The 13433-nt window shown below is 41.1% G+C and overlaps 1 protein-coding gene across 3 annotated transcripts; it reads left to right on the top strand.

Moving 5' to 3' along the window:
* The first annotated feature begins 1340 nt into the window (after positions 1-1340).
* stradb (STE20 related adaptor beta) lies at positions 1341-12322 on the top strand. Of its 3 annotated transcripts, XM_053683497.1 has the most exons (12): positions 1341-1497; positions 2538-2658; positions 3934-4017; positions 6812-6899; positions 7110-7231; positions 7436-7544; positions 7973-8096; positions 8538-8709; positions 9039-9143; positions 9259-9506; positions 10067-10109; positions 10807-12322. In XM_053683497.1, exons 2-12 carry the CDS (start codon positions 2647-2649, stop codon positions 10966-10968), a joined length of 1269 nt encoding a protein of 422 aa, XP_053539472.1. In that variant the 5' UTR covers positions 1341-1497; positions 2538-2646; the 3' UTR covers positions 10969-12322. The 3 variants fall into 3 exon arrangements, with proteins under 3 accessions (XP_053539472.1, XP_053539473.1, XP_053539474.1); XM_053683498.1 differs by lacking the exon at positions 10067-10109 and having other exon boundaries at positions 10807-10944; XM_053683499.1 differs by lacking the exon at positions 2538-2658 and having other exon boundaries at positions 1370-1497.
* Positions 12323-13433: the final 1111 nt, after the last annotated feature.

Below are 13433 nucleotides of genomic sequence, written 5' to 3'. Positions count from 1 at the left end.
AGCGCAGCGCGTGCTTTTTGATTACGAAATTTAAAAATGGACGCCGTGACGTTTCCAACGGTTATAACCGACGGATTTGAGAATAAGAGTCCTGGGTCAAAATCGCAAATGTACGAAGACGTTTTTAGGGCGGTGGTTTAAAATAAAAAATAAAAATAAAAAATGAATTAAATAATTCTTTTTTTTTTCGTGAAAAAAGTCTATAGTATTATCACTTTATTGTCAGAATATTACGAATTGATTAAATATTAAATATAAATATAAATATATTATAAAAAGATTAAATATTACTTATCCATCCATCCATCTTCTATACCGCTTATCCTACAGGGTCACGGGGAACCTGGACCCTATCCCAGGGAGCATGGGGTACAAGACAGGGTACATGCTAGACAGGGTGCTAATCTATCGCACGCTCACATACACATTCACACACACATTCATACACTACGGACACTTTAGACACGCCAATCAGCCTACCATGCATGTCTTTGGACTGGGGGAGGAAACCAGAGTACCCGGAGGAAACCCCCACAGACATACCGGGAATCGAACCCCAAACCCTGGCAGTGTGAGGCGATCGTGCCAATCACTAAATCACCATGCGCACAAATATTACTCATTTATTTATTATTATTACTAGTTTTGTCATGTATGACAAAATTGTAAATACTGTATAAGAGCAGTGAGTGACGTTGAGGATTTGGTGAAGTTATACTTTAGCTACTATTCATTTTAGAAATAAAGAAATCATCTTCATCTTCTGATACAATCTGATCAACGCCACATTATTAGCAGAATTAGAAAGTTGAAAGAAAAAAAACGTTCAGAAGTTTATTCTTGAATTCTTGTTGTTGTTTTTTTAAGTGATCCTAAATTTAAAAAAAAAATAAAAAATAGTCTCTCTACTACACTATAAAATATACAACATAAACATGCCTACAACCTATGTAGTACATTATTATACACAATTATTTATTATGTTGCTATGTTATATCAGTCCGTACAGGGTTTCGTAGCACACAGTTGTGACTTCCATTAATCAAGCCATAACATTACAGACTACATTCTACATGAGGTATTCCTTTGACTCATTTTTACTTGTATTCTTGCTGTCGTCATTATAATACAAAACAGCAGGAAGTACAATTTATTCTGTTCCTATTATTATTATTATTATTATTATTATTATTATTATTATTATTATTATTATTATTATTATTATATTAGTAGTATATTATTAGTAATAATAGTAGTAGTAGTAGTACACTATATTTCTAGCCTTGGGACTATTATTGTGTCTTGCTGTGTGATGTCACTGTGTGAGATCAGCTGCGAAGGGGAGGACTTTGTTGTGTGTGTGTGTGTGTGTGTGTGTGTGTGTGTGTGTGTGTGTGTGTGTGTGTGTTAAGGACACACACTGAAGCTGCCTATATGTTCTGATAGAGGAGGTTGGATTTTACCATCATAATCTAGATAATCCTTCAAACCAAACTGGTGAGTGAGTGTGTGTGTGAGTGTGTGTGTGTAGGTGTGTGTATGTGTGTGTGTGTGAGAGAGAGAGAGGGAGAGAGAGAGAGAGAGAGAGATGGACATGTTGAGCTGTTAAAGGTTAACTAAGAGAAATCTTTATGAGATCTTTGTCAGTGTTGATATGATTTCAGTAATGTAATTATCTCAGGATATGATGTAATAGTAAGTGTGTGTTTGTGTGTGTGTGTGTGTGCGTTCCTGTGCGATCTCTAAAGCTAATCATGTCCAGTCCAAAATCCACAGAATTGTTGTGGTCATCATTTTGTGAGGTCAGATTTTCTCTGATCTCAGTGCAAAGGTGAAGAATTACAGCGCAAGGCGTAGAATCCACCCTCTAACATCATGCAGATTGTCCGTATAGTGTGTGTGTGTGTGTGTGTGCCCTGCTTTGGCCTGGCACCCCGATCAGGGTGTCCCCCGCCTTGTAGCCCGAGTTCCCTGGGATAGTCTCCACGCTCCCCGTGACCCTGTAGGAGAAGCGTTACGGAAAAACAGACGGATGGATTTCGTTACACGTAAAAAAAAACAAAAAAAAAACATATTCTTCAGGAACTGCTACGAATGATTCCATGGCTTCACTGATACTTACAGGAAATGTGTGTGGTTCCAAGACTGACGAATGGAAGTCTGACATCTTTATGACTTAAAACTATTGTAACGATGACCAAATGTGAAAGAAATCGTCCTGGTTTCAAAAGATTCAGAGTTAAGATAGAAGAACGTTTCAAATCTAAACTGATTTTTTTTTTCTTCACAGAAATTCCACAGCATGAAATGTAACATAAACGGATAAAAAATACAACAAAGCATTCGTTAATGAATTCCAAATCCGTTCGCCTTGGCAAACCGTTCTGGGAAAAGTAGTATAACACGTCTCGAAGTGTTTCCTTCCTTAAATATGACTCTTTTCTACGTTTTTCCTTATTATTATTATTATTATTACTATTTGGCGTTATGTTATCATGTTTGTTCTTTTTACTTCTCTCCTTGTCTGTGTTTTCCAGCGCTTCAAGTGTGTTCATGTTGCAGTGGAGCGCTTGATCTTTAAAGGAGGCAGTGTGAGAAACGGATGAACGCTCTGCAGCACAGCGGGACCGCCATCAAACGCACCTCATGTCGTTCTTAGTAAAGATGATCTCTTATTCTCGTGCTTGGGTTCTGGGGTTGTTTTTTTTTTGTCTCTCTAAAAATCTGTCTTTTGCCGAAAAGCATGTCATCTCTGTCCTGATTCTTCAGGTTTCAAGAGACCCGAGCGTTTAAGAATAAACGTCCTCGTTAATCTGTTCCGTCCCTCCGAGGTCACTTCCTGTTCTCTGCTTCCTCTGCTCTCCGACTCCGACTTTGAGTTATTCAATGATTAAGCACGGTGTTTATTTATTGTTTGTTTGGACTACCGAAAAACTCGTCTAGATTTAATCCATCGTCAAACAAAAGGAACTATTCAGGCAGCTTTAGCTTCTTTACGATGTTTGGGATAAAAACATTTAACGGGCGGTCCGTTCAGGATCTCGCGATTTTTGCGCTCGACTTAAACGAACGCAAAATGGGTTGCAACTTTGGAAAATCACCGCAGGTTTAAAGTACGCGTCGATTCACGTGCGTGGAACGTGAGTACAGCTGAAAGGTCTCATTTTGCGATTGCGATTTCGCCAGTCCGAGTAGTTTTCCCGCCAAAAAATTTCGTTCTTGCGTCACAAATTTTGGAGAGAAAAAATCCGAAGCAGAATCGAACATTTTTGGCCGCAACGATCACAAAAAAATACTCCACAAAATCCTCTACGGACTGTATGAGTGTGAATCTTCGTGTTGCCAAGAGTCGGACCATTTGACTCACTGACTCGTTTTGTCTTAAACTGAACAGATCTGAGATTATTTCGACACGTTAGAAAGGTTTTCCGAATAAACAACAACATAAGGAACGTAAGGCACATGTTTCGGGGCTGTATCTAAACATAAACATGGCCACAGAGGAACTTCAGAGGACAAGACGGAGAAACGAACGTTGTGTTTGATTTTATTTGAACGACAAAGAAAGGAAAGGCTTACGTAAGAGGAAACGAATTCCCGCTAACAAACAGTTCGGATGTTGAAAAAGGGTTGCCATGGAAACGTATTGATTAAATGACACTGCAGCAATGATGCTGCCTACATTTACAAAAGAATGAATGAATAAATAAATAAATAAACATGGAGGCAAAGATGTTAGGGGAAAACTAGCCTGTGTGTGTGTGTGTGTGTGTGTGTGTGTGTGTGTGTGTGTGTGTGTGTGTGTGTGGTTGACGATGATTGAATTGGAAGAAATGATACAAATCCATTATACAAAAAACATATTTTATTCAGACTCAAAGGTGTGCTCTGAATCACTAACACATGTATTCATGTTGCTCCTGTTCCTCCTAGGACTGCTCCTGTATCTCCGCCCACTCTCAGGTCCAGCCAATCAGCTGTGAGGATCAGTATGAGGACATCAGTGGGTCGTACCTGGTCAGTAAGAGTGACGAGAGCCGATGGAGCGGAGACACTGTCACGAGTTTTTGAATAATGCTCGATAGAACATGCGCAGGTTGTGGTAACATTTAGCGTGAGAAACTAAACTTGTACGCTAATATGTACGCGTTAAAACTCTCAGCACCCCTGCTGAAAAAAACAACAGAAACCCTCACAGAATTCGTAATGGTTTTAATGGGAGTTGTATTGGTTTTAATGGAAACTGTAATGGTCCCTGTGGGTCTCTACTGGTAATCTGTTGCCTTCTATTGGTGGCATGTTATGTCTAGTGGGTACCATTAAGGACCAGTAATGGTTTTAATGGTTATAATGGGAATTGTATTGGTTTTAATGGAAACTGTAATGGTCCCTGAGGGTCTCTACTGGTAATCTGTTGTCTTCTATTGGTGGCATGTTATGTCTAGTGGGTACCATTAAGGACCAGTAATGGTTTTAATGATAATAATGGGAATTGTATTGGTTTTAATGGAAACCCTGCCTGGGGGCACTTACTTATGTAAGATATTGATCAGAAATCTTATCGCAGAGAAAGAACAAGGATTAGGAGAATTTAGGGGAGACTTAGCCCTGCTGGGAAAAAAACAACAACTATAGAAACCCTCAGAGAATTTGTAATGGTTTTAATGGTTATAATGGGAATTGTATTGGTTTTAATGGAAACTGTAATGATCCCTGTAGGTCTCTACTGGTAATCTGTTGCTTTCGATTGGTGTCATGTTATGTCTAGTGGGTACCATTAAGGACCAGTAATGGTTTTAATGATTATAATGGGAATTGTATTGGTTTTAATGGGAACTGTAATGGTCCCTGTGGGCCTCTACTGGTAATTTGTTGCCTTCGATTGGTGTCGTTATGTCTAGTGGACACCATTAAGGACCAGTAATGGTTTTAATGGTTATAATGGGAATTGTATTGGTTTTAATGGAAACTGTAATGGTCCCTGTGGGCCTCTACTGGTAATCTGTTACCTTCGATTGGTAGCATGTTATGTCTAGTGGACACCATTAAGGACCAGTAATGGTTTTAATGGTTATAATGGGAATTGTATTGGTTTTAATGGAAACTGTAATGGTCCCTGTGGGCCTCTACTGGTAATCTGTTGCCTTCGATTGGTGTCATGTTATGTCTAGTGGACACCATTAAGGACCAGTAATGGTTTTAATGGTTATAATGGGAATTGTATTGGTTTTAATGGAAACTGTAATGGTCCCTGTGGGCCTCTACTGGTAATTTGTTGCCTTCGATTGGTGTCATGTTATGTCTAGTGGACACCATTAAGGACCAATAGTGTTAATGGTTTTACTGGTTAGTTGAAGGTTTGTCATTTTATTTGTAGTGGAAACTATTGGAGTTTCTGTGATGTTTTTTCAGGGTTTTTTGGGGGAAACTTTCATTTTTTACTCTCACCAGTGCTGTGTTTTTGACCTGCAGTCTCTTTAGGTCACTTTTATTTATATAGCACTGTCAAAAATGTCTGTTTAATAAAAATCAGATTTCAAACAGCAACTAGAAGGTTAAAGATGTTGAACGAACTTCATTCTTGGCTTGACAGAGCCCGCTAAACAATATTCCAGGTGGTTTCTAGAGTGTTGCTAAGCGGTTGCTATGGTATTCCAGGTGGTTTCTAGAGCATTGCTAGGTGGTTGCTATGGTATTCCAGGTGGTTTCTAGAGCATTGCTAGGTGGTTGCTATGGTATTCCAGGTGGTTTCTAGAGCGTTGCTAGGTGGTTGCTATGGTATTCCAGGTGGTTTCTAGAGCGTTGCTAGGTGGTTGCTATGGTATTCCAGGTGGTTTCTAGAGCATTGCTAGGTGGTTGCTATGGTATTCCAGGTGGTTTCTAGAGCATTGCTAAGTGGTTGCTATGGTATTCCAGGTGGTTTCTAGAGCGTTGCTAGGTGGTTGCTATGGTATTCCAGGTGGTTTCTAGAGTGTTTCTAGGTGGTTGCTATGGTATTCCAGGTGGTTCTAGAGTGTTGCTAGGTGGTTGCTATGGTATTCCAGGTGGTTTCTAGAGTGTTGCTAAGTGGTTGCTATGGTATTCCTATGGTATTGCTATGGTATGCTGTTTTATTCCTTACAGAAGATGTACAGTGCTGTAAAATATAATGTATTATTATTCAGTTTAAAGGGGAGGAGTCACGATAAGGGAAGGTCTCGGATTAGCGTAACACCCGCTGTGCTCAGAGATCACTTCCTGGTCAGGAATTTCTGTAAATACGGTACAGAGTGTCCCAAAAGTCTCGTGGTCCAGCAGCACCCCGGCCGGTGTCCACTTCTCCTCCGCAACACTTCCAAGCTTTTTGAATTTGTTAACAAGTTTGCCGACAGTGTCGTGTGTGTGTGTGTGTGTGTGTGTGTGTGTGTGTGTGTGTGTGATGTGATGTGTGTGTGGCAAAGGCTCTCTTAAATGCCGTCTGGGAAAAATATATTATATAAACTAAGTATGAAATTACTTTTTTTTTTTTTTTTTTTTTTACAAACAAGTATTCATTTCCGTTAATTAACACTTGTATCTGTGAATACATTTAATTCATGTGTAGAGACTTTTGGGAGACCCTGTATTCGTACAAAATAAATAAATAAATAAATAAATAAATAAAAGAGCAGCACTGCCTGTGGATGAAGTCTTCAGATGGATAGATGTATGAATATATAATTATAAGTAACCCTGCTTTATTTCAGTACTGTAGCTGTTTGTTAGAAACATCAAAATGTGTGTGTGTGTGTGTGTGTGTGTGTGTGTGTGTGTGTGTGTGTGTGTGTAACAGAGCAGTGATGGCTCGTTCTTCGGCGCTGATTATGACCTCTCCGGCTTGTCTGCTGATCCTGCAGACTATCAGTTGCTCTCGTTACTCGGTAAGTGTGTGTGTGTGTGTGTGTGTGTGTGTGTGTGTGTGTGTGTGTGTGTGTGTGTGAAACTCCGTCCATTTTAACCAGCATTTAAATCCATATTAGCATCGTAATGTGCATTTGTTAGACCAAGTAAATAAATAAATACTGCAGCGTGTAAAGTAATATTGTGTGGTGTGTGTGTGTGTGTGTGTGTGTGTGTGTGTGTTTGTGTAGGGCGGGGCTTTAATAACCTGAGCCAGGTGAGCATGGCCCGTCACAGACCGTCCGGTCGACTGGTGGCGGTGAAAAACACCAATCTGGATGAGTGTACGGAGGAGGAGCTACTGCAGCTTATGGTAAATACGCTCGTCCTCTCTATACACCTGAAGAGTCCGCTCCAGAAATATTGGCACCCTTTACGAGAATGGGCGCCAAAATGTTTTTACTGAAAAAAGGGAACTGCTTAGAAACTGAATGCTAAAATTAAACTATAGAGTGATGTTTTATGTTTAAACTTAGCGTGTGTGTGTGTGTGTGTGTGTGTGTGTGTGTACGGTCAGAATGAGGCGCTGTTGTCCAGACTGTTTCGTCACCCTAACCTGTTGACGTCCAGATTGGTGTTCAGTTCCTGCTGCCAGCTGTGGGTGCTCTCTCCACTAATGACCTATGGTACACATACACACACACACACACACACACACACACACACACACACACACACACACACACAATAGCTGTATTCTGCGTTATGAATTGTTAACCTGATTCATTATAACACCAATATGTTCAGTATATACTGTATACCAATAGTGCATCATGAGAACTGCCTTATTGGTGTTATATAACGTGTTATAAACATATTATATGCTTCCGTTATCAATTTATACACAAGTTATAGACGTTGCGATAAACCATAATGCCTATTCATAAATAATTATAGCAATGTGTGTAATAAATGCTTTATAACATGTTATGAATCTATTCATAGGTCATTATAGGCCTTTATATTATTAATCATTCTTTCACATACAGTAGTCTTTTAATCGATGAAGGTGTGTGTGTGTGTGTGTGTGTGTGTGTGTGTGTGTGTTTTGTAGGTTCTGCAGACTCGTTACTCAGGTCGTTTTTCCCGGACGGAATGAGCGAATCTCTGGTTGCGTATCTGCTGTACGGAGTCCTGAACGCTCTGAAGTACCTGCACCACATGGGCTACATACACAGGTACACACTAGGGGTTGGAGCAGTTTCAATTCTTACTGCTCGACGTGGACTTGTAGCGTTTCTAGGCAACGAAAAGAAATGAACGCAGTGCAGAATACTACATATGTGCATCATACCGTGTACCAACTCTTAAACCATGTGTCTCAGCTGATTCTGTAACTAAGAGTGTGCAGCACGGAAGCTCACGCCCATCAGCAGAGGCATCCTTATAACTCAGTGACCGGTCTTCTTTGGACGGAGGTTGCTATGGCTACAGAAACATCTGGGAGGTTTTTTCCGCCATGTTCGACTCCGTAGCATCCAAATCGAGTCTCTGTGTGTGTGGTGATCATGTAATGTTAATGTTCTGCTGCTAGCATTAGCTGTCCATCTGTGGTAATCCACACACACACACACACACACACACACGTTGTCTCCGCTCTCTCTCTCCGGCTGTGTCAGAGGTGTGAAGGCGAGTCATGTGCTGCTGTCGGCAGGGGGCCATGTGTGTCTCTCCGGCCTGCAGTGTGTTTACAGCCTGATGAGAGACGGGAGGAGGATGGAGGTTGTGTTCGATATGCCGCAACACACACCCTCACTGCTGCCCTGGCTCAGCCCCGAGCTCCTGAGACAGGTACACACACACACACACACACACACACACACCCTCACTGCTGCCCTGGCTCAGCCCCGAGCTCCTGAGACAGGTACACACACACACACACACACACACACACACCCTCACTGCTGCCCTGGCTCAGCCCCGAGCTCCTGAGACAGGTATAGGTACACACACACACACACACACACACACACACACACACCCCTTCATTCCTTCCTTTTGTCCCTCCTTACCTTCTTTCTTTCTTTCAATCCATCCATTGCCACATAAAGAGCTCATCTCATCAGGTGTGTGTGTGTGTATGTGTGTGTGTGTGTGTATATGTTTGTGTGTTGCTGCAGGATCTCCATGGTTACGGAGTGAAGTCTGATATCTACAGTGTGGGTGTGTTGGCGTTGGAGCTGGTCAGTGGAAGAGTTCCGTTCCAGGATCTGCCCCCCACCCTGGTACCACAACACACACACACACACACACACACACACACACACACACACTACATTCAGAGACAGGCAAAGTGTATTTAGTGTGTGTGTGTGTGTGTGTGTGTGTGTGTGTGTGTAGATGTTGCTGCAGAAGCTGCGTGGCTCTCTGAGCTGCATGCTCGACGGCGCCCCCTATGCCCTGGGAGATTTCAGCGGTCTGAAGGTGTCACGCTCCGGAGTGGACTCGGGGATCGGAGAGAGCGTCGCTGCAGGAAGTCTAACTCGCACCGCCACAGCAGAGAGACCGCAAAGCCCCGCCCCCAAAAACCACTCCGCCACCTTACACAACCTGCTACAGCTCTGCCTACAACAGCAACCTGAACGCAGGTCAGTCACACACACACACACACACACACACACACACACACACACACATATACACACACATACTCACACACACACATACTCACACATATACACACACACACACACACACACATACTCACACACACACACACACACACACACACATATATATACACACACATACTCACACACACACATACTCACATACACATACTCACACACACACACACACACACACTCACACATACACACACATATATACACACACATACTCACACACACACACACATACTCACACAATAACACACACACTCACACATATACACACACACACACACACACACACATACACACACACACATACACATACTCACACACACATACACACACACACACACACACACACATACACACACACACATACACATACTCACACACACATATACACACACACACACACACACACACACACACACACACACACACACACACACATACTCACACATACATACACACACACATACACACACAACACCCCAAATATAAAGCAGACATGTTTTCTTTCTGTTTCTGTCTCACAGGCCATCAGCATCAGCTCTCCTCTCTCATCCCTTCTTTAAACAGGTGAGCTTTCTCTCCCTGTCTCTCTCTCCCTCTCCCTGTCTCTCTCTCTGTCTCTCTCTCCCTCTCGCTGTCTCTCTCTCCCTCTCCCTGTCTCTCTTTCTGTCTCTCTCTCCCTCTCTCTCTCTCTCTCCCTCTCTCTGTCTCTCTCTCCCCCTCCCTCTCTCTCTCCCTCTCTCTCTCTGTCTCTCTCTCTCTCTGTCTCTCTCTCCCCCTCCCTCTCTCTCTCCCTCTCTCTCTCTGTCTCTCTCTCCCCCTCCCTCTCTCTCTCCCTCTCTCTCTCTGTCTCTCTCTCCCTCTCTCTCTCTCTCTCCCTCTCTCTACGTTTCTCTCTTCTTCCTCTGTCTGTCATTCACTTGCCATCTATCTCTCTTTCTCCTAATCTTTCTCCGTCTTTCTGTTTATCCTACTTTCTCTTTCTTCATATTTCTCATCTCTCTCTCTCTTACTCTCCATCTCACCGTTTTACTCTCTCTGTCATTCTCTTTCTGCCGCTCTCTCTCTCTTGCTGCAATCGAGTTAGACTTGTTTTCTCCTACTCTCTCTCTCTCTCTCTCTCGCTATCATCTAAATTTTTCCTCAGTCTATCTCTCCTTGTCTCTCCATATCTCTGTCTTAGAATAATCATAATAAGAATGACAATGATTCTGTGTGTGTGTGTGTGTGTGTGTGTGTGTGTGTGTGTGTGTGTCTGTCTCAGGTGAAGAAGCACACCTCGGACTCGTTCCTCAGTCTGGTGTACCCAGCCATTCCCCTCTCCTGCCCCGTAGACGTTCCCCTTTCTCCCCCGCTGCTCCACACCGACACACACACCGACGCCAACCCTGAGCCTGCGGATGGAGGAGTGTGGGATTTCTCCTAATACACACTCTATACACTCTGTACACACTGTATCAGCTTGACAGCTCGGTGTATCTCCCTGTCTTTCTCTGTCATATCTCTCAACTCTGGAGATCAGTCCGCAGTTCACACCTTTCCCCCTACACACACTCTTCTACTGTGAGCCTCCATACCGGCTGATCCCGTACCTCTCGTTATAGACCGTACAGTGGAAAATCTTCACGTCATCATCCGAGTTTGTTCCATTGTGTACAGAAAATAATGGACAAACTGTCAGGAAACGTTTCCTCGCCGATACGGAGCTGAAAATTCCCATAACCGCTGCATTACTGGCTGATTAAACGTTAGGCAGGTAACAGTGACTGATCTGATAAACACTTCGAGGTATGAGAGGAACTGTAAAAGTACCGCATAGGTTCTGTTATATATTTTTCCAACATGATAACATATTATATCTCTTTTTGTCCTAAGAGCTTATTTTAACTACAGTTGTAAGGGTAGACCTTACGTTTTCATTATTTGTTACTTTTGATATTAAAATTATATGAAAATATTTTCTTTTTTTATATACACACACACATATATATATATATATATATATATATATATATATATATATATATATATATATATATATATATATGATACACAAAAGTCTTTAAACCAGTACAATAGATCATTTTTTGCTGAGATAAATAACCGCATAGACAAAAATGTTTTTTTTAAAAAAAGGAAAAGAAAAAGGAGTTCGAATCTAATGATGAGTTTAATAATAATAACGATAACAAATTATTTATTATTTTTTAAATTATTATTATTATTATAATCACAATTAAGCCATGCTGTGATTTACTGCACGTTTATCAACCTATTACAGTACCAGAGCCTTATTTAAACCCCGTATGGTTCCACTTTCATTAAGACATCACGAGGTCAAATTTTTTGTTTGGTATTTCTTCAAAAAAATCGCCTCGTGTTCATGAGAACGGTTTTCTTCTCAAACGTCTAGAGACGCATTATTAAACCTTAGTGACTTCCGACACACCACTGTACTAACGAAACCGATGTACTGAGCCTCCAACGCTGGGAACACGAAATGGGAAAAGAGTGCGTGTCTGTAGATGTGTGTGTGTGTGTGTGTGTGTGTGTGTGTGTGTGTGTGTGTGTGTGCATGCACTATGATCGACCTCCAGGTTTTTTTTTTTTTCCAGTGCAGAAACCTGAACTTTGTTTTAACAGAACCTGTGAAGAAAGATAAAGTCACTTCCATACTGTTGAAGAACTAAAGACTGTGATGGACTCCTTATGGACTTTCTGTAAACTGTACGAGTCATTATAATGGGTGATAAATATATTCTTACCCACTTTGTTAATAATTGCTCTGCTGTCTTTTCTGACGTCTTTTTCTAATCGTTTGATCGTGATCTAATCTCAGGGATCACGTGAGGAGTAAAACGCTTGATGGTGTGCTGTTATAGGAAAATAATCAACAATGGGCTGCGGTGATGAGGTTACCTGTAACACCCCAAAGTTACACATCCCGGACTTTTTTTTATTCATCTTATACCACAGCAATTTGCCAACTGAGTACAGTTGTTTATTGATTAATGAACGCCATACTTTTTATCCATTTGATCCATTTATAGTAACATTTAATGTTGTGAAAACCCGCAAAGCAAGTAATAATAATAATAATAATAATAATAATAATAATAATGTGTTCCATTTATTAAGAGCTTATTTATGCCACTCAAAAAGATCAACAATAAACAAGTTGGTTTCTGTTCTCGCTTAGGTTATAGCAAGTATAAACAGCCTCTGTCCTGAAGACTTTCTTGTGGAGGAAAACCTACTAACCGTTACAAAGCACTGACACTGGAGACTCCTTCCACAGACGTTACAGAAACATCTCATTATAGAAAACCTCTCCACATCAACTAGTATATGTTGACACAAGGCAGGCTGGTTCCATTTGTCTCAGCACATGGCACGCTCAGCTTGTGACCAAGAGGTGGCGATATATCTTAAAATATCACTCATCCATCAGTTACTCACGTCTTTACGAGTGATTAGATGGAGTTAGATACATATACGAGTACAACACGATACAGTGCAGTAGTGCGGTGCAAAAATGCAGTACAGAGTACAACACATGAACACCGCAAACTGTAGGAAAATCTCTGTGTGGATACTCCGCTTAAATTTACTTATGGAGAACAACAACACCAACGATAATAAACATAATAATAACCATAAAACTACCACACCAATAATAATAATAATAATAATAATAATAATAATAATAATAATAATAATAATACCACCACCAATATCAACAATAAACATACCATCACCACCACCACCACTAATAATAATAATAATAATAATAATAATACCACCAATATCAACAATAAACATACCACCACCACCACCAATAATAACAACAAACATACCAATAAACATACCAATAAACATACCATGACCACC

The sequence above is a fragment of the Ictalurus punctatus genome, chromosome 11 (assembly GCF_001660625.3).
Source record: "Ictalurus punctatus breed USDA103 chromosome 11, Coco_2.0, whole genome shotgun sequence".
NCBI classification, from domain to species: Eukaryota; Metazoa; Chordata; class Actinopteri; order Siluriformes; family Ictaluridae; genus Ictalurus; species Ictalurus punctatus.
Note: the sequence above shows the minus strand (reverse complement) of the source record. Positions and strands in the feature narration are given on the sequence as shown.